The sequence below is a fragment of the Papilio xuthus genome, unplaced genomic scaffold (genome assembly GCF_000836235.2).
Source record: "Papilio xuthus unplaced genomic scaffold, Pxut_1.1 DF824992.1, whole genome shotgun sequence".
NCBI lineage: Eukaryota > Metazoa > Arthropoda > Insecta > Lepidoptera > Papilionidae > Papilio > Papilio xuthus.
The window spans coordinates 5,539,408-5,566,449 of NW_013533657.1; the positions used below are offsets into that span (position 1 = coordinate 5,539,408).

The following is a 27,042-nucleotide window of genomic DNA, read 5'->3' on the forward strand; positions in this document are numbered from 1 at the left end:
ATATTACGCAGGGCGGAGGCTAGTGTTCTAAAGGAATCATAAAATTATCTTGTATAAGCTTGCTTGTGTTGCTGTTGGAAAAGTCCATAACGTCAAATGCACACACATCTTACTCAGAAATCACGTGGGAATGTTTAGGAATGCTTAATCATAGCAAAGTTTCCCTTTAGCTTATGAAAATTAAACTATTATCCACGTGCTTTGTCCACGTGCAATTCTATGATACAAACCTCGTTGATGTTTTCAACTTATGCCGTAGAAAGATTTTAAGTTTTAAATATTCCGAGTGAAAATGACTGGTAAATAAGGTTTTACTTTTTGCATGAGGTAATTAGTTTTTTTAACAACATTTTAAGTATCTGTTTGTTGTTTTAATAAGTATAATCACTGTTAGTTGTTGTTGGAATAAACAAGTAATAACCTTTTTTGTTAATTCTGTTTATTGACTATTTAAATCAACAGCGTTGTTTGTATTTACAACTGCATTTCTTGCAATTTATTTATGCATTTCAATAACGCATTGAGTGCGCAGTCCGATATCAGAATACTCCCTCCCACTCGCTTATGGTCGCGACCCGGTCCGAAGCTAGTCGAACAAGAATCGATGTCACACGAAGTCGTCGTGTTACCGCTCCCACTCCCCCGCTCACAACCATATCTCGCTTTCGCCGAGCTTCGAGCACCCCGCACCCGCATCCCGCTTGCATTCTAGTTCGACCGTCCACGTTGTCAACTGCGAATAGTCTTTCACTCAGCGTAAACATAACACAGAGCCTGTTAATATTAAAATAATTATTATAGTTACATTTTGCCGAGGTATATTTCGAAATTACAATGCGCAAGATAAGGTCTGGTGTTAAATAGTGACGCGGTGGACATTCAATAAGTGTTGATATCGTCGCGAGGTCAAAGACTGCTACAAAACTGTATAACTTTAGTGTCTTATTTCCAGTGAGATGTTGGGGAAGAGTTTTGGTTGACAGATTGACTGTTTTCGTCTGCTCGGACTTATTGCGAATGTGTATTGAAACGTTCATCGCTATCCACGGGCGCACTGCTATGCGCCACGACTTGGTACATTTTATTCGACACACATCTTCTGACCACTACTGCGAAGGAACACTTTAGTTATTCGAGCTGGTAAGATATATATAATCATTTTATTTTCTTAAATCTCGCATCTACCTTTATTTTGCAATAATTTTTCAAAGTAAGTAGGTAGGTATGTAATCAAATTAAAATGCAATAAAATGAAGTCGTTAAACGACCTTTTAATTTCAATCAAAAGAGCAAAAGACATTCTATATTCATCATTAATTTGTTTATAAATAGCCAACATTACCTAAATATTGAAACCAACGTTACACAGTTGAAGCTAAGAGGGCATTGACGTAATAAAAATGTCATACATATTCATTAAAATAATTTACCAGTGTAATTGGTATTAACAAATAATATGGTTATTGTTAAAAGAGAAAAGTAACAAAGACGTCACTACATTTGTGCGATGCAATGCGTTGCAGATTGCAGTCAACTGCTATTAATTGTGTGCGTTACGCGGAGTTAAAAAATAAACTTAAATATTAGGCTATATGTTCTCCCAGGTTGTGTTCTACATCTATGCCAAACTACAGGAAGGTCCGTTTAGCTGTTCTGGAGAGACGTAATAACAAACATCAATCCACCTAAACGTCCGCATTTATAATACTAGTTATATGCAAGAGTTCTGTTTATATTTTGTTGTTTACTTCATCGATAGTACCTTCACAATTAGACTGCAAAACAATTATATATCCAAGATTAGTTTGATCTGGCCTTCTTGCGTCGGTCTTAATATAAAACGCGTGGGTTCAGAGTCCACAAAACTGAAGTAAAGTTGATCTGAGTCCGGTTTTACACCTGCAGGGCAAGATTTTAATTACGTACTGATAGAAAGTTAATGTGTCGCTCCGAAAACGAATATCGTCTTGGATAGATGGAGTCGTCAACTCAACAACATTATTTATCTTAAGTATTTTGTTTTGTCACAATCTCTAATCAAAAATGACTTAAATACACATTAAAATCAATAACACAATATTATGTTTAGAATTAAGTACAATCACAGTCTTTAATTGGTACTGTTTTGACAAGATATTTGTAAATTTTTGAAAAGATATGAACGAAGTATTAAAACAATAAATATTACTATACAAACACAATATACATGAACAGTAATATACTAAGGAATTCAAATTAACAATACAGCCACCGCTATTGAAAATTGTAGGTTATGTACCATAATAACATTTGTAATAAGTCCTGAGTCAGTGTTTATATCTTATGTGAATATATAATTTTGTATTACAATACCACCTAAGATGAATAACAACTCCGTAAGTAAGCCATTATCCATCAATAGACCATACAACTTGGAAACACGATTTATTTCTTTATGTTGAAGTTATCAAGGAAAGTTGCTATTTTGTTTTAATGACGTCAGCGTGTCTTTTTGTCAATAACTAGCAACGCATCTGCAGTTCCTCTTGTGTGTCATGAGCGTTGATCCTTGGTGTTCCCGTCTTTCTTTTGCTATCCAAACCTATTAAAAAAATCATCGATGCCCATAAATATTTTTACAAAACTAGTATGAGCATTTTTAATATTTATGAGAAGAACCCAGAAGCATTCTTAAATGCCATAAGTATATTGGCGTTATGTAAAGTCAAAAAGCAGGTCGACACCTCTTTGTTGCCATACAAATATGGTCAAATTAAAAACCTGTTATATTGTAATAACACGACAATATGGCTCATTTATTTACCTACATTATCCTTGTTTTCTTGGACGTTCTGAATGACCGGACGATTCTATAGCTCGTAATTTTGTAAATGGCGAACAGTTGGCATATTATCTAAATATAAAATTTTAAACGCAGCTTGCGAAAGATTTATGTAATCAACATTAAATTTACACGGCAACACTGAATCTTTATTATTATAACAAAAGTGGGAGTGTCAACGAAAAAGTTACGTAAAGATCACCAAGTAGGTTTAATATTTGTTACTGGTTGCTAACAAAACAATTATAAATGGATATCTTCTTGATATTTAAAAAGAAAAGATAGCCAATCAACAAGTAAGCGTTGTTTCTCGTAATGTGGAGGTGAAACAAGTGTAGCCGGTCTAGTCGACCGAGAGCTAGTTGTTAATAATGAATTATTCATAAACTTATCGATATATTGATGTCCGTTTACTGGCCTTTATTAACGTGAACGACGTTATTATACAGCTCTCTAGACGGTGGTTATAATGCCTAGTACACAGTTGATAGTTTGACTGTCGAATTATCATGAAATCAAATTATATCTTCGAAAAAAGAGACAACAAAATGTTTCAATGCAAATTTCACGATAGTAGAATTTCATGTTTAAAGAAAGAAAGAAAGAAAGAAAAACATTTATTACCACACAGATTCGAGAGAAAAATATACATACAGCACAGATTTATGATAAGGAATTAAAGAAAACTGTTGCTAAAGGAGCCAGCTGAGCGTATGCAGGGACAGCCTAGAAAGTCCCTGCTCTGGTTTTCTGTTGGCTCCTTTGCATCCACCAGAATAATATAGACATGGAAGGGATAACTCTTACCAACTGCGACGCGATGTTTATGAGTACTACTTAACCGTTTTGGTAGCAGTTGTATGTATATTTAAATTGTTACAACCGTTAATCCATATGGCGGCGAGAATTATGTAAGTATACGAACATTATATAGTAGTTCTAGTTTGGCGGTGATCATCGATTGGCGATCTTTTCAACGATCTGAGTTTTTTTTTAATTAAGATAATATTTCTATGAGGAATGTAATTGCATCGTATTTTAAACGATTATTGAATAAGAATTTACAGAGTTTGTAATAAATTATTCCACCGAGCTCAAAAAAAAAATGACTCAGCTTACTGGTCCCTAACTGGCGAAACGACCCTATACTGTTATATGTACTTAAGCTTGGCCCTAAAATAGAGTTGACAAAACAACGTTATTCGTTTACGTCGCAACTAAAACAAAAAAATAACTATAAATTTTAACTGCATCCCAGTTACACATGTTAATGTTTTACAAAAAAAAAAACTACTAAATATGTTATGGCTGTAATGTTCGTAACATTTTTTTGTTGCCATCTCAAAAAAACAGATCACGAAATGTTTTATGTAGTGTTTCGCCAATGTGAACTCATGGTAAAGATTTGATATACTTTCCTGTATTACTTGTGTTTTGAACTGTTATTGCAAGGTATGTTATTGGGTTAAACCTGAAAGATGAGGTATTGAACGGAAAACCCTAAGTCATGAGGTTTTATCAATATAATATTTTACTAGACAAGGTTTGTTTTTGTTTCAGTCTTTCGGCAGTGAAAACTTACGGTATATAAGTTTGTTTGAAATTCTTTTGTCATCGGGCAGTAATTTTCCAAAGTTATGCGTCGCTGCAATAATATTTGTGCACTTGCCATTGTCGTTGATTCTTCGGTTTGGGCATCGATCTTACGAATATTATAAATGCGAATGTTTAGATGGATTGATGGATGTGTGAAGATATCTCCGAAACGGCTCAATGGATTTTAATGAAATTTGACATACATATATATGTAAACGTTATAATTATGTTTTTTGTTTAATTTTGCGCGGACGGACTTTCGGGCGACAGCTAATCTTTTAAAAGTAATGTTGCTAAAACAAATTTTTGTTGATCCCTTTGGTTATTTCGTAGGTACTTTTTAGGTTACAAAGATTCAAATATAGTAAATTATCTAGAGTAGTTACTATGCTATGCCTTATTAAATTTTTTATTTTCATAAAGTTTTAGCTACGCATTCATGTGCTTTTAACACTTAAATATTTACTTGTTCATTCTCATTTTTATTGACCTTAATTATGGAATGTTTCAGCGTCTTTACGTCCTTTTAACTCGTATAAAGATCAACGCCCTTTTAATAAACTTAATGCTATTTATTACAAAGAAAATATTTCCGCAAAACATGCAATAAATATAATTTTATAGTCTTTTACATCTGCGATGATAAGCTTTTATAAAACAACAAAGAGAACTGGTGTTCTCAGAGATCGTAATTTTGTAGATTAATAATATTTTGGCCGTTATAACACATTTGTATTTAAGGGACAGGGTATATGTAGCAAAATATACTTTAATTTGCATAACTTACTAACTATTGTAATTATGTTATTATAAGAAAATTCAAGCTGGGCATAGCTAATTAAAAAAAATGTTTTAATAGACTTTTTTTATTGTTTTTTTTTTCAGATCGCTATTGATGGCGTTGCTTTGCATCCGTGGCGACTGGTACCTGTATATTTGGCTGATATACTGCAAGATCTATTCGGCAGTCGTATGGCTTGTCGGCAATCACTGCCGCGGAGCTGATAAGCGGGCCGTGATAACTGCCGGAGCCGGCCAGTCGTCTGCAAGCCTCCACAGAGTGCGCACGCGTCGCAAGAAATCGCAGCACCATCGTGTCAAACACGTAGTCGCGTTAGTGAGGAGACCGTCATTGAGGCGAATCGTCATGGCACCAGGAGCGAGCACCGCGCACACCATGATGGAAGACAAGGAGAAGGCACTACACGGCGCCTTGGCCACAGGTTAGTCTTTGAAAGTGAAGGTTTGAATGAGATTTTTAACAAAGCATTCATTACCATTCTTGGCAGTTGTTTCAGGATGCGAGTATTTTCCAAATTTTATATTTAGAACGAAAATCTTACAGCGAAAGTTGTGAAACGGTATTGACACAGATTTTCATCTGTACGAAACGTTCGTTGAACCTTATTTTTCGATGTGTGTATTTTTTATTATGAAAAGCTAATATGCAGTAACAATCGCGTTTTAAGAATGATGTTTACTTTTCTAAGCGACTGGTAACGGAGGAGGCTAACAATTGAAAAAGAAATCGATACTCTTACGTGATGTGATTATAATTCGGCTAGTTAAATAACGCCTTGACTTTGAAACAATTTTAGGCATCGATTTTTCGGCGCCGCTCTCTTCCGTGCTTCCTGGTCTTGTTTGAATCGTAAGGTCGTAACCGAGGATCGTTGTTGATAAATAAATATCTTTATACATGTTTATACTTAATGTGAACTTATTTAATACAAGTTGTTAATGTGTAAATATTTACGCCTTGTGTAATCACACGGCCTTGTATGGCCAGTAACTTTTATCATAGTACGACAAAATTATATAGGCTGTTAAGAGTGGCGCTGCTGTCGCGATTGGTTCTGAGTATGTAAGACCTTCATGGGCATGGGAATTTAAAAAAAAATCTCTTATGAAACTATTTTGTCAGAGGGGCGCTAGTTAGCTATATCATAATTTAGTTTGACTTTTGACCAACGTTTCGGATAACTTTGTCGGTCTCTACACGACTGTTTAAAAACATTTCTTTTAAGATTCTGAGGCAAAGACTCTGCTATACGAGTTCGTATATAAAAAAAGATTAAAATATTTGTACTGCAAATATTAACGTGCTTTGTAAACTTGCAAATCATCATGTTAATAAGAATGTTTAAGAGATTATTCGAATTTGGAATGTCAGGTCATGAATTTTAGGCGCGTAAATAGTGCACTTTGGTCTTATATTCATGCTTTATAATTGAAGCGGTAGTTTCTCAGTATCTGATTGCGTTCTTATTAAGTATTTCTTGGCGTCACTTCAAGATATAATGAGCTACAGAGATATATTCAGAAGAAAGCAATTCGTTTTATCGATGAAACCAAGTTCGAGAACGATCAGTCATTATTTATGTAACGATCCAACGTACTAGCACCATTCATATAGAGCTATATGAAAATTAAGATGACATAATTCTGATTATCGATTGTACGAGTTCGTTTTCCCGCCCTTTTTTGAAGGTTAAAAAAATCTATTAATTTGGTTTTAATTTAAAAGCGTCACCTTTGGCAGCAGAAAGCTCCCCAGATTAAAATTATTTTGGTTTTAAAATTTAAAGTGCTGTTAACCTAATTTAAATTTTTCCTTTTATTCTGGCGTATCTCCACTAATAGAGATTGGTTCAGTTTAGTAAATCTGTCTTCTTACAAACGAAACAGTTCTTCAAATCTGGCAATGGTATTCCTTGATGTTTACTAGATTGAAATTCAACATCTATCCCTTTCATATGACTGCTTATCGTTCTAAGTGTGAAAATATGGTATTAAAATGTTATTAAAATAAATAGAGATAAATCAAATGATTATTGTAGCCGTTAAAGTATCGTTTCTTCTTAGAACTAATGCATCACTAGCTATGGCACACTGCCAGGCAAAATTATTTGGTTCCCGTGTGTCATGAGAATAAACGTATTGAGTAATTATTAGTATCATGTAATGTACACCTACATTTCACGCATTCGTGTCGTGGTAAATACAACTAAGCAATAAAATTATAAAACCTAAAACTCTATTTAAAGCATTTTAAATTATTTAGTAGGTAAGCTGTTTCGCTTTCAATAGAAATGTTATGCTTCAAGTTTCGTGAATGTTGTTTGTTTTCTTCAATATTATGGCATTGTAATATTAGCCGTCGCTCGCAATTCCTTCCGCCCGGAATAAAAAAGAAACATAAATAGTACTAATATATACACATAATTATGTTCTATATGTATGTCAAATTTCATCAATACACTTTCAACCGTTCTGGAGATACCTTGTTTTAGACATTATTAATTAGAATCCTTTGGCGTGAATGGCGCACTTGCATTACCAAGTCAAGTGTCAGAATTATTAGTGAGGGGACATAAACGTCGACATTTTATTACGGCTAGTGTTGCGACAGTACACCGGCACAGTGCCGGATTTTATTCCTAACAGTTGGAACAAACATCCATCCATCGATCTAAATATTCGTATATAAAATATTAGTATGATTATTGCGTATTTTTGTTAGTTACATTCACTAATTTTCATATCAAACACCGATTTTTTTATTCGCAAAGATTAGAAAATTGTTTTATGATTCTTATAATGAGATTTCATTGCCGAATCTTTTCTGTTTATGATAGAAAGAAATATGCCTCTTTCATAATAACACTAATAATTGCTTACGCAAAAGGAATTTAGAATAGATGCAAGTGATATTTGCTTTCACTCATGAATTTCGCAATTATTAAGATGGCGAAGCATTTATTTATGCTTAATATTTACACTTGTAAAAGATAACTTCCAAGTCGTTCTGTGCAAATTGATAACATATTATATAGTCTTGAGATCGGTCAATTGCCTTAAGCAAGCAGTACCACAGAGCGCAATTGAACTTTGAGCTTCACGTTCAAAAATAGATGAACAGTTTTAAAGTCACTGTAACGCTTTTTATTAGCACTAAGTGAAATATCAAAGTTCAATCCACAACTGGAGCTATAATCGTCAACAACTAACAACTTTGCCAAAGTATCTTGGGACGATATTCTATAGTATGGAGAGGTCTCCAGTTCCGATAATAATTATTTTTATAATTTAGGGTAAATATATGACAAAAAATACATTATAACGATTCGATTAAGAGGAAAATGTAATTTGTATTACGTAGTAACAAACATCGAATGGAATGAGCCAAATTCGTCAATGTTCAAAACATGTTTTACGAAACTGCGATGACGTCGGACCACGCCCCCGGTACCAACGGTTAATAGTTTCGATTGGCAACACAGAATATAAAATTATTGCCACAGATTATATTTCAAATATATTTAATACTAGCTGATAAGACTCCGTCTGCGCGGATTAAAAAAAACATAATTAGTAGCCTATGTGTTCTTCCAGAATGTTATATATTTCTGCCTAATTCCATCAAAATCCGTTGGGCCGTTCTGCAGATACCTTAAAACTCACAAACATCCAGCCATCCATCAATCCATCCAAACATTTGCTTTTATATAATAATATTAGTAAGATTGGTAAGAAGTAAGATTACAGTTTATCAAGTTGTAATAAACTAAAAACTATTTAGACTTATATTTAATGAAGATATATGGTTATTATGGTATCTTTATTATTTATTAGTTATTATGTTTACAAAATAGACATGCTGGGTAATAACTTCTAGATTTTTAGAGTACTCTGAACTTAAAAGTAAACAATAATGACATGATAAATTACAGTTGTTTTCGCTTAACTTCGTCGTGCCCCCAGTGCCGTTTTATCAGGGGGCGTGTTGCTACCAACGTTATCTTTAACAAATATGTAGCTTCGCCATGTTGGCATTGCAAGACGGATTCGTTTGTTGAGTGATGTAATGGCTTTATCTGTATTTAAATTTAAACGAAGACTATTACAAAAACAACTGAGTGAAATAAAAAAATACGTTTATCTATAAAATTCTTTGGGACTTTAAAGCCATATGCATGTAGATAATAGCAGTTGACAGTTAAGGAAAATGTTTTAAAGTTAATATGAGTTAGCTATTTCATTAGTGATATACGTTTAAAAACTGACTGAAAAACAGATGTTTTACTCTAAATTACTAGTATAAGATGACTAGCGCTAGATTGGCTTTTAAACCTATTGTTAAAATTGACAAAATATATTATTTGAAGTAACAATTATAATTAAGTAACTGTCGCTCGCGATTCCGTCCGCGTGGAGTAAAAAAAACATAATTAGTTCAGGAAATATTCGAATTTTTCTCACCTTTTAAACCTTCCCTAGACCTCCACGAACATTTCAAGACCAAGGTAAGATAAATCCGTTCTCGAGTTTTAGCGAGACTAACGAACAACAATTGATTTTTATATATAGATCATTTATCTAATACGCAAACTTTTTTGTGATGAAGTAACACTGAACAAAGTGAAAATTAGTCCTCTTTCCCTTCCCACCCTTTTTCTTATAAGGAAAGGATGGGAAGTGGAAGTGGACTTTCCGGATGAGAGGATGCATGGAAAGGGAAAACATTTTCTTTCTGTGCATCCTCTCCTCCGTCGATTAAAGGTAGGCAACGCATATGCAATTGCGTATGTCTATGGGCAACGGTCACTTCGCTATTTCAGTGATTTCAGGTGGCCGCTCGCTCGTTTGCCACCTTGTGATATAAAAAAAACAAAGGTACTTTGCAGTACCTTTGTTTTTTTTTGTCGATACGAGACAATTGTCGATAAGTCATAGAAAATATTTTATCTATGGTATACTTACTCCATAGATAAGATTATTGTTGATAAAATATTGAAAACATGTGGGCGTTGACTACTACCGGTATAACAAGTTTGTTTTTTTTTAACATTCAAGTCCTAAATACAATATCGTGGTGGATAAATGTGAACGCATAACGGAAGCAAACGATTTTAAATGACAGTAACTTTTTTATTAGCAAAAACAATGTTAGTAATAGGTCATGAAGTATTCAAAACTCTATGAGTGTTCCTTGTTTATGAATTCTTAAAATGAAATAAATAAACAATTATGTCATACAAAATATTTTTTATTATTCACGAGTAAAATGAGATCTCCTTACTTACCTTACTAATATTATAAATGCGAAAACTCTGTCTGTCTGTCTGTCCTTCTTTCACGCAAAAACAACTGAATCGGTTTAAATGAAATTTGGTACATAGATAGTCTAGAGTCTGGGGAAGGACATAGGCTACTTAACGCACGGGTTGTAAGGGGTTGAAAGTAGAAATGGAAATTAGTATAGGAATATCATCCTATTTTCAGTTAGAAGCTTGATATTTATTTTTTAGGCTGTTCATTCGATAGAAATAAATATATTCGACGAAGTCGCGGACACAGCTTGTATCTTTATAAACTTAGGCAAGATACTAAGAAAATATAATTACAATCATCATTTTTTATTTGATTAAGATACTTTGAAGCGTTATCAGTTCACGACATTAAAACATGATGTAACAAATAATTATGTAATTAAAAAGAGAATAAGATTATTACGCAAATTGTTATTATAGCTGGCAATACTCAAGTGACATGTTGGCGGGAATTCTCCGAAGGGTCACTACGTCAAGTGACCGAATGACTGCAAATTGCACGCGACATGAGATGGCCGCGTGAAAGGCGGACGTCATTCATTCATGTTGTTTTCTAAAATCAATAGTGCACAACATAAATAATAAATACAACTAGCTATCGCACGCAATTCCGTCCGCGCGAAATTTTAAAAAACTTAGTAGCCTATGTGTTCTTTCAGACTATTTCTACATTTATGCTAAATTTAAGAGAGATCGATACTGCCATTCTGGAGATATCTTATAACAAACATCCACCCGTCCCTACATACATCCAAATATTCGCATTTATCATATTAGTCAGAAGTAAGAATGAATATACAGTCTGACAAGTATACAGCAAACTGTCATAATAAGAGCTGTAATTTAGACGTATATTTGACATTTCACTAAAATGGATAGGAAATAAACGTCCTTGACTGTACAGGATCGACTACACATTTAATTTAGTCTGCCAGATATAAATAATATAATGTTATATTAGAAGACGCTACTGCGATTACGGATTTATACGCGGTGAAAGTCATTCGGGATACATTCTTGATATTCTGGCAGCGGTCACTAGAAACAAAAGAAATAGCGTTTTACAGTTAAAACTAAGGTATGTAAAACATAAAAAAACTAACTAATATGTATTTTTGTTTATATTTTGTAAATTCTGTTCAATCTCAAATGTTATGTAATTACTTGATCCCTATTAATTACGATATTTAAATGTGCCTTCAATATAATCTTACCAACATTATAAATGCGAATGTTTGGATGGATGGATGGAAGGATGTATGTTTGAAGGCATCTCCGGAAACTCATAACGGATTGTGAGGAAATTCGGCACACATGTAGAACATAGTCTGAAAGAATACAGAGGCTACTAAATATTTTTTTTATTGCCATACAGAGTCGCAGGCGATAGCTAGTCTAAAATACAATTAACACACGTGCTGTTTCCTTTATCATAAAATTTATTAAGCTACTTTTTATTTGTTTGTATCTCCTTACATTGTAACATAAAATTCCAAAGTTTAAGATTTCATATTTTAATAATAATAGAATTTAATATAGTTTGCTATTAATTACGTGAATTGTACTGTCTAGTTAATTAAAATACATACGTACTTCAGAGTTTAATTAACAATTTCAATTTCCTGGTCGAACGATATTAAACAAGATTTTTATGTTCTATATTGTTTATAGCGTCGGTGGCTCAGGATTCAAGCACTTGACTTACAGTCTTGGGTTCGAATCCCGCCATGTACCGATGTGTTTTTCGATTTCCGATTTACATACGTACATTTATCCGACGTTCTTACGGTGAAGGAAGACATCGTGATGCAACCTGCTCATATCTGAGAAGAAATTCAAAGATATGTGTGAAGTCAACCAACCCGCATTTGCCTAGCGTGATTGACTATGGCCTTGTCACCCTTAATTTTGGGTAGGCTCCTCGGTGGAGACATATAGTGAGCTGATGATGTGTTCCAAGGCCAAATGTATTATGGCATTTTGGTTCATATGTTGACGAAATAAAATTTATATTTAATTATATGTAAATATTCGAGAACAACGCGTTAGTTGAGATCATGGATCTATAAATATAGTCGACCATCTCTCGAGATCAAATAAGTTTGTTGAATCTATTAGAGGTAGTTATTTGCTCGTTGTTTTATTTATAACTTAAGATTTGTATAAACGGCTTATTAAATTAAATTACACATAACGACACAAGATAATTATTGAAAAATTAATATAATAATTTACTTGATGTTATCCACATAACCAATACTGATAAAAACATAATTGTTACGAATTATTCAAAATTTCGTCAGACATTATAATAAACTTATATAAAAACGGCTAAAATACTCGCGTATATTCGTCCGGTGGCCCTTCATCAGAAAGAGTGGGACTGGTATTATTTTGCGGACGCGGCCCGTCGCTTATGCCCTAGGGGGCCTGATAAAGGTCCCCCGATGGGCTCGAAACTAATCGGTACCGCCACCGGACGAATAATATGTAAGTGTTTTAGACGTTTTTATATAAGTTTATAAATTTAATTGGTTAAAATTTCATAAATCTCTTTCTTCTTCAGTAGTATGAAATCTGGAACTGATCGTATTTCAATAATAAATACTGTTTGTTTCTATTAGTTAATGATATTATGCAACTAAATATAGTCGCCCTATATAACTGGCCTCGAATCACTTGGCTTGTGTTCACTGCACTGTGGAACTATGCTTTTCTCGACAGTACAAAGTCCAAATCAATCTACTAGGGTTGTCGATTGATAACGAATTTTATGTTTCGATTAAAATTCACTTTGATTTTTTAATGTAGTAGACAGCCCTAGTTATCGCCGAACATCACGCCACGCGGACTGCTGCATGACGTTCTAGAATTTGCCGCCTAAATGTTAGCGTGATTATTTCTGAATGTATGACGGTACCAAATACCCTTGTTTTTTACTCATAGCCCTTGGTCAGATGAGCTATGTTCTCTTCTACTATATATTTGCTGTTTAATGATATCCCTTGAAGAGGCGTAGAACTATAAATCAACGGAAACAATTTCATTGCGTCAGACAATGTCGGCTTGTTATGACATTTACAATTGACGCCAGTTAAAAACAGTGCCTAATAAATTAGTCGCGTGAGCATTGTTTCCATTAACCAGGCGTGTCGAGGTGAATGACGTGGGTGCGTTTGCATTGGAAATTGTGTTTAGCGCGAGGGCGCGCCGCTATACCGACATTTTATTGGTCGACCTCATATTTGTTCTAGTGGCCATGTTGTTTTATTTATAAATTGCTTTAGCCCTCAGTACGCAACACATTTTTACATACGATTTGTACTCAACTCTATGAAGAAAAATAAGTCTTGCTACTAGAGATTTCTATACATTTTTTTTCGTAATACTCTTTTTAAATTTGCCTGGCTTCGCTAAAAAATCTGCTACTACATTTCTACTATGATATTTACAAAATTATGATTTTCCCGTGGACCCAAGCGACACTTGGACTTAACTTAATAGGTCTCTTTAATTTTGATTTAACTAACTATTTTTTTTTTATTAATTTATTTAATTTCATAATTGCCAATATTATTTTTTTATTCTGCAAAGAAAAAATTGTTTATTCTACAAGAACATTTCAAGTTTATTGAGATAATTATAACATTGATTGAAAGATAATCGCTTATCAAGTTGACCCGGACAGTTTGCTTAAACAACCAATGTTACTCCTGATTACATCATATTTGCAAAAAATATAAATTTAATAAAAAAAGTTTTAATATTATAACCATTTGATATATGCTCATCATCACATATCAATAAATCCTCTTTTTCCATAGAGTAGAAGTCTAGCATGCACCCAATATTTATGCCTAAAATAAAAATATTATGACAAATGACCTTTGCCTGATGTGTGGAAGATTTAAAAAAACGCACTCGCGCCTACCCGCCGTAGGTGAAAGGGCAAGATGAGGATTTTGACCTTGATATAAAATCAACGTAATTAATTTTAAACGAGAGGAACATTTCCATTGTCCTTGTATGGTACAAGGACAATGGAAATGTTATCTTGCCTCTCTCTTGTGAACATGTAATATAGGGTGATATATTAAATTGAATAATAAAATGATCTGTAATACAGGATGATATTAAGTTGGTATATTTATTGTTGCAGTGTCGATGCGTTCACGACGTATTAGCCAGTTCGCTCCACTGCTGATCGCGCTGGTGGGACTGCCGGCTCGCGGCAAGAGCCAGCTGGCGCACCGCCTCTCCAGGCACCTCAACTGGAATGGAGAGAGCACCAAAGGTAACATCTTAATAACTTTTACAAACTTACTCTAGGGTTGGTCTTCGTAATTTCATAAAATCATGTATCGCATAAAGTAGTAGTTCCTTCTTTCTTGTTACCTTTTTCTAAATTAAACTGGAAATAATAACGCATAAATAATAAAGCGCTTGCTAAAATTATGTTCAATCAAAAGATAACTATTCCACGAAATCTTACTTATATATTTGGACGGATCTTTGTTAGAAAATATCTTCAGAACAGCTATATGGGTCTCGCTGATATATCAAGTTTTGTTTTTTAATACTATGTGGACATAGTCGCGAGCAACGGCTACTTATTATTACGAGTGACAATTGTCCAGTGAGTTACCATTAAATGACAGTTTATAAAACATATGTCTACACTGTACCAACCTCGACATAAATTGTGTCGTTTTATATCTAAAAGCATCTGAGAAACGATAACAAATACATTGCAGTGCCTTGACCTGGTTGAAGGCAAATGTCTGTCAACATGTAGATTGCAGACAGTATTGTACTTTTGATTAGATATTAACAATTGTATATTTTCTTATCCATACTTTTATTACTAATTAGCAGCATATGTGTTCTTCCAGACTATGATCTACATCTATGCCAAATTTCAGCTATATCCATACAACCATTCGTGAGATATCTTCAAATATCCATCCAAACATTCGCATTTATAATATTAGTAAGTAGTAATGTTCATCTGAATATTAGATGAGATAAAATTACGTTATTTTCTAAGAAATTATTTAAGAAAATTAAAGCTACAAGTTTTACTATAAGTAAACTGTTTTATTTAATCCATTTTCCTGTTAAAGTACTTATTATAATACTAATAAATAATCTATCGTGTACTTTGATATAAGTCCGGTGGGTCAATGTCCTTAATTATTTTAGTGTTGTTCAACGTTCTGATAAAATTATCGTGCCTTTTAATATTATAATACTATTTACTTATTCGTATTTGACCAAAGGATATCTTATAAAAGTGCTTTAAGCATTAGCTCAATGTCTTTTTTATTAAAGTTGCCAGTACGATTTAAAATTAATACTGGCAACTTTATTAGTGCCCATGAAGAATGCGAATCAACTTAAACTACAGAATAATATGTGTAAACATCCATTCAAAGGACAAGATTATATTATTACTGTTATAACTAAGATATGATTCATTACATTGACTTTTAAAAATAAAAAAAATATTAACCTTTCAAGTGCCACTTGGTTTAAATTGTCACGCAACTAATTGTGATTTTTTTTTGTTTTGTGCCAGTGTTCGACTGTAGCGAATATCGTCGCAAACACATGGCTTTGTACGGCAGCCATGACATCTTCCGTGCTGACAACCAGCAAGGTTCCGCAATCCGCCGGCAGAGCGCCCGCGAGGCGGTACAAGACGCTGTACTTTGGCTCAAAGAAGGGAATAGTGTCGCTGTAAGTTGATTCTTTATATTTACAATAATGCTTGTTGCCACTATTATTACGTCATTTTGACGTAATAATAGTGGCATTGGTGCTTACGCAAAGTGGTAATGCCGATGAAGATTATCAAGATCGGATTATTCTATGAGATCTTTGTAAATTGAAGACGCGTGATAATGAATATTTTTAAATTATGAATGTACTTTTTGGAAATCTGTGCGATACATTTGCAAGTTATCGGCGTTTAAAGTGTTGGCATATTCTTAAATAGGAATATGCCAACACTTTAAACACTTTAAATTAAGTTTCGTTAGTTACTAAATAGTAACTAACGAAACTTAATTTTCTTAATCTGTTTATCCATCCATTGCAATTAACATCCTGTTTACTAAGTTGTTATAGATAAGCTAGTGAAGAGACGAAACATAATATAAATAACAGATTATGAATAACACCATTAGAGATAGCTGTCTGCTATTGACGTAACGAACTATTTGCATGATACGCTGATCTCTTGATAAATAACATCCTATTGCAAACAGACAGCGCACGAGTTATTATGGCAAACTTTGTTTATGCCGTTAAAACTTTAAAAAGAGATAAAAAAACTCAATTCATATGAGCTTGTCAAAAAGTTTATTAATAATAAACTGATATATAAACACGACTAAACACTCACGTATATTCGTCCGGTGGCGGCACCGACTAGTTCCGAGCCCAACGGGGGCCCTTCATGGTATTATTTCGCGGACGCGGCCCGTCGCTCACAGAAACAGTGACAACAGTTTGATTAATTTAATATTAATAATAAAAAAAAACTTAATATCATTCAATTCATCATCAAAGAAAACAGTTTCCATTCTTTCTGTTTCGCTTTACAAGGTCATTAAGATTCGACCTAAAAAATATAGTACAAAAGTCTACCATTAGATCATCATCAGTCTAATTTTTGTCAAACCATAGCTGTTCTATTCCAGATATTCGATGGTACGAACATAACACGTGAGCAACGTCGCGAGCTAGACGATTATTGTCAATCCGACATGGGCTTCAGGATTCTCTTCATCGAATGCGTCTGCGAGGATCAAGAGTTGCTGGAGAGAAACATCATTGAGATCCTGCATTACTCAGCTGATTACAAAAGTATGAGTGAAGAGGAAGCGGTTGATGATCTGCGAAAGAAATTGGAACACTACATGCGTCAGTATGAACCAATAGACGGGAATCTAGAGACCATTAGCTTTGTCAGAGTTGAGAATATGGGAGAGACGGTGACAGCGCACAAAGTGATCGGACAAAAGGAGTCCGGAATACTTGGATATCTGTCCGGAATGAGAGCTCTGCCGCAGACTTTGTATTTCACTCGGGTGAGTTTACAACTTTATTTATCTGTACTAATATTATTAAAAAGAAAGAATTTATTGTTTGTATGTTTGTTTGCATTCAGTGATCCCGAAACTTTTGTTGAAAAAGTTAGTATTGGAAATATAAACTATCCGCGGGTGACATATACTAGATTTTTTAATTCGGCATAAACGAAGTCGCGGGCAACTGCTATTGGCAATAAAGAAATCTATTTTTATCTAAACAATTATTTAGCTGTTAGTAAAATAAAGTTGTCTTGGAAGTTTGATATCATGTCTTTAGTCAGAATCAATTTTCTTACATGTGACTTTATTATGATTAGAAATTAATATATATGACTTTGTGACATTTTGTGATACGATATATAAACATATTTCTCATGTCACAACTTTCATTCTGATATGAAATGGAAATTTTATTAACATTGCTATTTATAACAATAAACAAGTCTCGGAAAACAGACATACCATTTGAATAAATATATCAGTACGCTCCAGCTGTTTTATATCACAGTTCTAGACACAAACATTATTGCTATTTCTGATTTTTCTAAAGAGTATGAAAGAGATGTCTATATATATTTTACTTCTTACTAATATTATAAATGCGAATGTTTAGATGGATGTTTGTTTGTTTGAAGGTATCTCCAAAACGGCTTAACGGATCTCGATGAAATTTGGTATACATATACAACATAGTCTGGAAGAACACGTAGGGTGCTAAGTGTGTTTTTTTAATTCCGCACGGACGGATTCCCGGGCAACTGCTACTTTAAATTTTTTTTAATTATTCGTACTTGAGTTCCAAATTTACTTAACTTTTCCGAAGATATCGAAATATCCGTATTAATATATAATGGTTATAATTTTGGCAAACATTCTGAAAACTGGAGACATTTCTGAGAATTTGCCAAAAATGTTTTAGGTCGAATACAATGTAGCGTACTAGAAATCCAAAGTTTACTATCATTTTCTGATATAGAATACTATATTTAAATGAAAATATATTCAGATCAAAGTGTCCACAATTCATTCCCAATAATAACACGAACAAAGAAATTAATAAAACAAAAGGAAGCTGTTTTGTCAGTGGTGTTGTCATTTTTTGCAGAATAAACAACTGACGTTAAAAGTGTCAATCGATTCGTACTTTAACACATGCGGGGGTATTGTATAAATAACTAGCGGTCGCCCGCGACTCTATCCGCGCGGCATTAAAAAAATATGCAGCCTAAGTGGTCTTCCAAACTATATTCTATATGGATGCCAAATTTAATCGAGATTCCGTTGAGCCGTTCTGGATATACCTTCAAACACCCATCCATCTTAGCATTTGCATAATATTAGTAAGGTAATTAATAGTAATTAGTTATTACCTAAGGGTTGTTTAATTAATAATATGCAATTATTTAGCACGGTGAAAGCGAGTACAACGTGGTGGGTCGTATTGGTGGTGACGCGGCGCTGTCCGCACGCGGTCAACTGTACGCGCGCGCGCTCGCCGAACATGTCAACGCACTTGCTGGCCGCGAACCTCTCACCGTCTGGACATCGGAATTACGGCGCACCAAGCAAACAGCCGCTGATATCCGAGCACCAAAGTACCCGTTGCGAGCACTCAATGAACTGGACGCTGTGAGTATACTTTGTTACGCTTACGAACGTTGAAACTAATTTTTGTCCTGAACCGATACTTAATTCTGTCCTGTACTTGTCCTGGCCTGTCATATCCTTATTCCTAATAAATGTTGTAGTCCATGCCTATACGATTTTTCTTGCATGAAAGTCAAATGATGAGTCGTTGGCACGGTGATATAAAAAATAATTTGAGTGACAAGGGGGTGTTAAAAGGATCAGTCGTCGGATTTTTTGATGATGTCAGATTACTATAGTTAGTTTTTTTGAATCAATTAGATTAGAAAAATAAAATTTACTTAAATAGGTTAAAATAGATTTATTATTGGGTTTGCCAGTTTTAAGATATGGACATTATTGAGATGTTAAAGTAATCTGACCTAATGATAATGATTGTTCGTTACAGACTAAACACATCTTTTCCACTAATTGCGTCAGTTTAATACGCATTTATTACGATTTAAGCGAAATTATATCGAATTATCGATTAATCAATACTTAAAGTCGGATTATTCTGATAGAACAGCAATATAGTGATTGCTTTTAAGCCAGGAGAATGTTTAAATCATTGTTTGTCAATTTATCGAAAGGAATGTGTTTTATTTGACTTTGTTATTTAGATAAGAAACTCGCTTTTATATTTAATTCACGATTTTCGCGAAAGTTCCTAACAATCATTTACAGTGAGTTTCTGAGACCAAATTCTTTGTTTAAATCATATTGTTATCTCAGTTTTGTCAGAGACAGGGATGACAATATGTATTATACCTACATTTTGGTCTCAGAAAGCCACGGTACTTACTACTACTACTACTCTATAGTTAGGAAAATTATATTTTCGTATTTATTCGCACACGTGTAAAATAATTGCATTCAATAAATTACATTGTACAGTTATTACGTATTCTAAAATAATACTGTTATGTTACTAAAGGTTTTAAAGACATTTCAGTGTGATTAAAAATAATTATAATTATTGTTTACTGACGTTCAATTCCGTCTGTATGGAATTATAAAAAAAACATAGTAGTCTATGTGTTCTTCCAGACAGTGCTCTACATCTATGCCAAATTTCATCGAAATCCGTAAGCGGGTCTGGAGATACATCGAACAAACATCTATCTAAACATTCGCATTAACTTAGTAAGATTAATTATGACTCTTTAACATTGTTAGATTGTCTTAGAATTTTAATATTTTAACAGGGATTCATTAAAACCTTTGTGTGAAAAGAAAGATAATGTTCCCGTATCATTTCATTGCTGTGACGTTTGTATTAATATATATTTTTAACCGACTTCATAAAGGAGGAGGTACACGATTCGTCTGTATGTTTTTTGTTAAAGAAAGTTGTAACGATATGTAACAATACAAGTGTCACGACAGTGAAATTCTACGTTAAATGTTCTAACACTCTGATAAACCAGTTACCTACTTACCATCTGGGACAAGGTGGTAACACATTTTCTATTTATCATAAATGATAGTTGAATTATGGAAAAATGGAACGTTTTATTCTGATAAGAAATAAGTAAAGTTACGAATAAATTTACATATTATTCTATATATTGCAATAAAAAGTAGTAGAATTTTTTTCTCTTTTAATATAAGTATGTATAAATTATATTAAGTTATTATTTATTAATAATTAATTAAAATATTTTCTTATTGTGCATCCTCTCCTCCGTCTATTAAAAGTAGGCAACACGTATGCAATTGCGTATGTATGGGCAACGGTCACTTCGCTATTTCAGCGATTTCAGGTGGCTCGCTCGTTTCCCACCTTATGATATATAAAATAATATTGTATATTTAAATAAAATAACAATTGAATAAAATCTTTTCTAGTACAAGAGTTAGTCTGTACTTCAAAATAACATTGTTGTCGTCCGATTTCTTTGACAAATCGTATTTATCTGATTATTTCACCTTTGTATGATCACGTATTAAAAATAAGTGATATTTTAATGTTATTTGTAAACAAACCAAACGACCGATAGCGAATGATAAAAAATATTGTTGAATTAAACAGCTCTGAACATTTTTACCAAGCGTGATATCTTTCTAAAAATATTTTTTACTGTACTTTGTTGGTACTTTCTTAAACAATTAGCTATCGCCCGTGACTCCGTAATGACTATGTATTCTTCCAGACTATGTTCTACATCTGTGTTAAATTTCATCAAGATCCGTTGACGCGTTCCGGAGATACCTTCAACAAACATCTATCGCTCTAAACATTCGCATTTATAATATTAGAAAGATAATAGGCTGAAAAAATGGAATAACAAAATCTAAATCGTCATTATTGATACTTCGTATATATAGTCTTATAAGCGTCAATAGCCTAATGCTTAAGGATACGGACTTTCGATCACGAGGTCGGGGGTTCGAATCCCGTCATTCGACTACTGTCGTTAACCATATCCTAGCACAAGCGTACAGCTTAGTTGGAATGGTAAAACAAATATTAGTAAATTTACAAAAAATCTGCTAATTTAAAAAAAAAATGGTTATAAATCGAAATTCACTTATTTACGTTTGTAATTATTACGTGGTTATTTTTAATATGATAAATTTATGATTCATACTCATATTAGGTAAAACCGAAGATAATACGTGATAGTACAATCTATGCAGAAGTGGTTTATATTGTACCAGGAAGTTTGATATGGGGCTATCTCTACTTTTTTAAGGGGCTCGGTTCTACGACTAAATGACTATGTCCTTGTTTCCTCATCTACATATATAAAACAAAGTCGTGTTAGTTACACTATTTATAACTCAAGAACGGCTTTACCGATATGGTTGAAAATTGGTGAGGTAGCTTAGAGCCAAGAGACAGACATAGGATACTATTTATTCTTTTTTTTCTTCGAATTTATGCCTTAAAGAGTTGCTTTTTATTTAACTTACTAATATTATAAATGCGAATGTTTAGATGGATTTGATGTGGATGGATGGATGGGTGGGCGGGCTCTACATACACTAATTAAGTTTTTTTTTATTATACATCCACGCGGACGGAGTCGCGGGCGACAGCTAGTTTTCAATAAATAAGCTATTATATAAGCCAACTCTCGTCATCATAGTATGATACTAACTTTATAAGTGCGAAATTTTGAATAGATGTTTGTTACTACGTATTTTCAAAACAGCTTAACAGATATCAATGAAGTTTGGCTCAGAACATAACATAAGAACATAGTCTAGACCAGTCTTCCCCAAAGTGGGCGACAACGCCTCCTTGTGGGCGCTGCAGGTCTCAAGTTGCGGGTTATAGTAAAAGTTTCGTTAACAATTCTCCGTTAATAAACATGTATAGGTCACAATAATTAATTAATTTAATTTGAAATTATAGTGGTTTTAAATATGTGAAAATATGGGGGCGATAAAAAAATATTTATTCTCAAAGTGGGCAGTAGACAAAATAAGTTTGGGAACCACTGGTCTAGAAGAACATCTAGGATACTAAGTATTTTTTAATTCCGGACGGTCGACGTCACGGGCAAAAGCTTATAGGCCGTAAAAATTGTTACAAACGTTATATATTTGCATTAGTTTAGTGAAAGCTTAAATGTTTATAGTACTTGGAAAGAATTAGTTGTTTGCATTAGAATTTGCTGTGTAAAGTTTGACTTTCTGATAAATATTACATAACCTAACCTCACGTGTAACCGCAATCGATTTTAAAATGTTTTCGCGCGCTTGCGCAATGCGTGATTTTCCTATAGTATTGTTGTGGTTTTTGATTACTTATTGTTATTATTGTTGAGGGTCTAGTAATTTCTTTTAATAAATATAAAAAATCATTTATTTAAAAACATTTTGCATAGACAATAATCTTATTTTACTTCTTACTAATATTTTAAATGCGAATGTTTAGATAGATGGATGGATGTTTGTTTGAAGGTATCCCCCGAACTGCCCAACAGATCTGGCTGAAATTCAGTACAAATATAGAACAAACGTCCAGCAGTGGACAAGTTTAGGCTGAGTATGATGATGATGATAGAACATAGTCTGGAAGAGCTCATTGGCTTCTTATTTCCGAACACGGACGGAGTCGCGGGCGACAGCTAGTTCATGATAAAATACTGATAAAATAAGAATTTTGCTGTAGGCAATTTTTTTTTGCAATTGTCTTAATAAATCTCCAAGTTGTGACAAATGTGTTTTCGCTCTAAACTTTAGACGTATTTAAGAGTATACATCTTGTTGTTTATTAATTTTACTGTTTACGAAGCATACCAAGTATTCATTCCTACAAACATCAACATGAATGGAAACGTTCCATATGCATTTCTTGGCAGCCATGTTTAATGTCATATTACATTTCAGTCGCGAAGGAAAATAACCGAACGGGTATTACTTCTGTTTATTAAAACATTCGCTAGTAAATATTATTAATCTACTTTCGTGAAATCTATAAATGAATGTGTTACGTGGAAACTTTCGAATTATACGGTTTCAATGCTGTTGCCAACAGACTAATCTTTCTTTCCATTGCGTCATGCATTTCCCGCCAATTCTAATGTCAAATCCTAATCCGGATCAACTTTTATTATCAATAATACGCCGATTTCTATACTTAAATTATCTTTATGATAAAGTAACATAGTTAATTAGGGACTTAATCAGAGGTAGAAATAACAGTTATCAGGGAAAGTTCGCCATATTTTTTTTTATCAACAAGCAACACTCAACATTGCAAGAGAGGCACACCTCCCTAGCCTCTTCCATATTCATATGCTCGTCGATTTTCAGTACTCTTAAGTACTTTGTCAATAACCGCAGTTTTTAATACTAACTTGTTTGTTTGTCTGCAGGGTATTTGTGAGGGTCTGACGTACGAGGAGATGCAGGAGCGCTTCCCGCAGGAGTTTGCGTGGCGCGACCAGGATAAGCTGAGATACCGGTACCCTTGGGGCGAGTCGTACATCGACATAATGACTCGACTGCGACCCGTGCTCGCTGCTCTGGAAGACGACCACAATGTTGTAGTCGTCGGCCATCAGGCGGTACTGCGCTGCATGCTCGGATACTTCCTTGATGCTAAGCTTGGTACGTATTAATTAATGAACTCATTTTGTTTGTCACGGCAAACTTTGTATCATCATCAACCTGCCTTATCCATATGATTGGTCGCCACAGTATGTACTACTTCTCCATACATCTCCATCAGCCATATCTGAATCCTTCCCGTCACGTCAATCTTTGTATATGTTACCCTAATGACAACCTTCCTAGGCTTCAATAATGGTGCATTTTACCCTAAAGATGACCGCTTTTGTAGTCAAGTTTGGTACGCATACCATTATCGTGTCATTCATACGAAAGTAGGTCCGAATACATTGTGAATCATTTTGAAAGTTTCTATGAAATTAACAATATTTTTTTTAATTTTCAGATGAACTGCCGTACATGAATGTGCCTCTACACACTATCGTCAAACTAACCTCTTACGGCTACAAGTACAAAGTTGAGATGATAAAATTGCCCATAGATTGTGTGGACACGCATCGCAAACAGCCCAAGGTAACTAAAAGAACTGAATCCATAGGCCTAATTTTAGTCAATTTCCCCTTCCCATTTCCTTATGAGGAAGGAGGAAAGATCGCATAGTAAGCGGAAAATAATCTCTTTCTGTGCATGTCCTCCGTCGACTTAAAGTAGACAAAGCATCTGCAATTGCGTATGTTTATGGTTAGCGGCAGCTTCGCTATTTCGTCGCATTCAGGTGGCCACCGTTTGCTACTTTAAAAAATAAAAAATAAATATTTACACATCTACTAAATCATATGACTCATCAATCTGTGGGAGGCCTTCACTGCTGTCGATATTTGCGGGAAGAATAACACTCGGAGTCCAGATTTGTAATGATTTATTTTCTAATTTCTTAACTATTTATACAAATTATGTGCTACGTGCTTACTGGCTAAAATATGTACACCAATTAAAAATTAAGTTTTTCGACCAATCCGGAAGAGACACTAATTACTAGCTAATTACAATGAGAGTGAGTGAGAGGTGATTTTCTCTGTCACACATTCTTGCGCGTTCCGCAGAGATGGCGATATGCTGCTTATGACCTCCAATAAATCTTTGATAATATGCAAGTCATGACAGTTTTAAACGTTTTCTCTTAATCAATCATAATCTATTTCATGTTGTAGTAGGTTCGATGTTTTAGTTCCGATTTTTCTTAATGCATTTTTTTTAATTCAATATTCTTTATTTCTGATAAATATGAATTTTCAAATTCTCGCAATATATAGTTTCAAGCCATAAACGAATTTTATTAAAAAAGGAACTGTCAATATAAAATTAGAATCTAAGTGAACCTTAGTCGTTTCTGAGACCAAAATCTCATATTAATCGTCATGATCTTTGACAAAACAGAGATAGCAATATATTTTAAATGGGAATTTGGTCTCGGAAACCCACGATTTTTTACTATCAATGTGCTAATATTATTTTCCTTATACGACGACATAATAATCACTTATGTAAACAAACTCATTAAAGTAAATTATTTCTTTACAGAACTGCTCAATAAACCGGAGCACAGCTGAGGCCCTGGTGACTGTGCCCTCTCACTACGACACGCTGCCTTCCAACTTGTGGCAGAATCCCACTGAGGCGCAGCTTTAGGTGCCGAGATCGCGCCTCAGTGCACGGGGCGCTTGAGTACCACGTCAACATTACGACACGGGGAACGGAAATCCTCTAGTGTGCAGGCCCTATCAGCCCAAGAAGGCCCAAGGCTCACCGGGCTTTATCTGAGCCTTGGAGGCCCTTTTTAAGCCTAAGGGGCCCTATTTAGGCCTAAAAGGCCCTACTAAGGCCTTGAAATCGTTACTTGGGCCTTATAAGGCCAGGTCGAAAGCCACGGATACCATGCAGAAAGGAATCAGCCATCTAGCGATCTAAAGACTTGAATAGACTTCACGCCCACAGTGACAAGCGAGTTAGTTTTTTTTTTAAGTGAAATAATTTACGTACAAAACTCATGGATGTGTTCGTTTACGAGTGTTAATTTCCAATTAATGATAAGACTGAAATGGTTTTTATATGTCGTTTCAATTTAACAGTTCGTTTATTATTAATCTTGATAATGTGTTCTTATTTTTTAATCTATGGTTATATTATGCTTTAGACAATGTATCGCATATTCGCATATCTTTTAGTATAAATCATTTTAAATAAGAGCTTCATCATTTATATGTTAATTTTCTTTATTATTATCACTTTAAGGTTAACTGTGTGTCTGTTTTATAGGTTATAATTGCGTAATTTCAACAAAACAATTTATTCTAATTATTTTTTTATTTTTTATCTGTAGTAAATACTTTTTTAAACATTAAGTTAATTACAATTTTAAAGATTAAGAAAAACGATACTGGTTGGAAATTTTTTGCCGGGATTTTTTGAGCAATTTCTTTAAAAAATATAATTGTTACTTAGGCTCTCGTTCTGTTTAATAGCTTATTTTTAAGTTTAAGACGGTGGTTATACTTAGACTATGCTTAGTATTAAGTATATACCTAAATATTATACTTGTGAAAGGCACTGCGGGGTGTTTAATTATTAAAAGTAAAGATTCAATTGAATCTATTTAGAGGTTATGTAGAGATATTGTTTAGATGACATACGTAGTTTCTTAAAACGAATCTTGTATGCGTAATTAATTTTTTAATAAATGAACATGCAGAATACAGTTGTTTTATTTATTTACTAACTATCGACCGCGACTTCGTTCGCGCGCGATTAAAAAGATAGTAGC

General features: G+C 33.9%; 1 protein-coding gene across 1 annotated transcript; it reads left to right on the forward strand.

Moving 5' to 3' along the window:
- The first annotated feature begins 662 nt into the window (after positions 1-662).
- On the forward strand, positions 663-26,972 carry LOC106126759 (6-phosphofructo-2-kinase/fructose-2,6-bisphosphatase). Its single transcript, XM_013324596.1, has 9 exons — positions 663-1,140; positions 5,303-5,640; positions 14,690-14,824; positions 16,109-16,269; positions 17,235-17,624; positions 19,035-19,256; positions 24,086-24,320; positions 24,667-24,794; positions 25,803-26,972. Exons 2-9 carry the CDS (start codon positions 5,313-5,315, stop codon positions 25,908-25,910), a joined length of 1,707 nt encoding a protein of 568 aa, XP_013180050.1. The 5' UTR covers positions 663-1,140; positions 5,303-5,312; the 3' UTR covers positions 25,911-26,972.
- Positions 26,973-27,042: the final 70 nt, after the last annotated feature.

Bases quoted from the DNA above. Each gene is read 5' to 3' on its own strand.
- LOC106126759 (XM_013324596.1), top strand. From the start codon at position 5,313: ATGGCGTTGCTTTGCATCCGTGGCGACTGGTACCTGTATATTTGGCTG. The intron at 16,270-17,234 runs GTAAGTTGATTC...GTTCTATTCCAG, and splicing joins AAGAAGGGAATAGTGTCGCT to ATATTCGATGGTACGAACAT. The intron at 24,795-25,802 runs GTAACTAAAAGA...ATTTCTTTACAG, and splicing joins CGCATCGCAAACAGCCCAAG to AACTGCTCAATAAACCGGAG.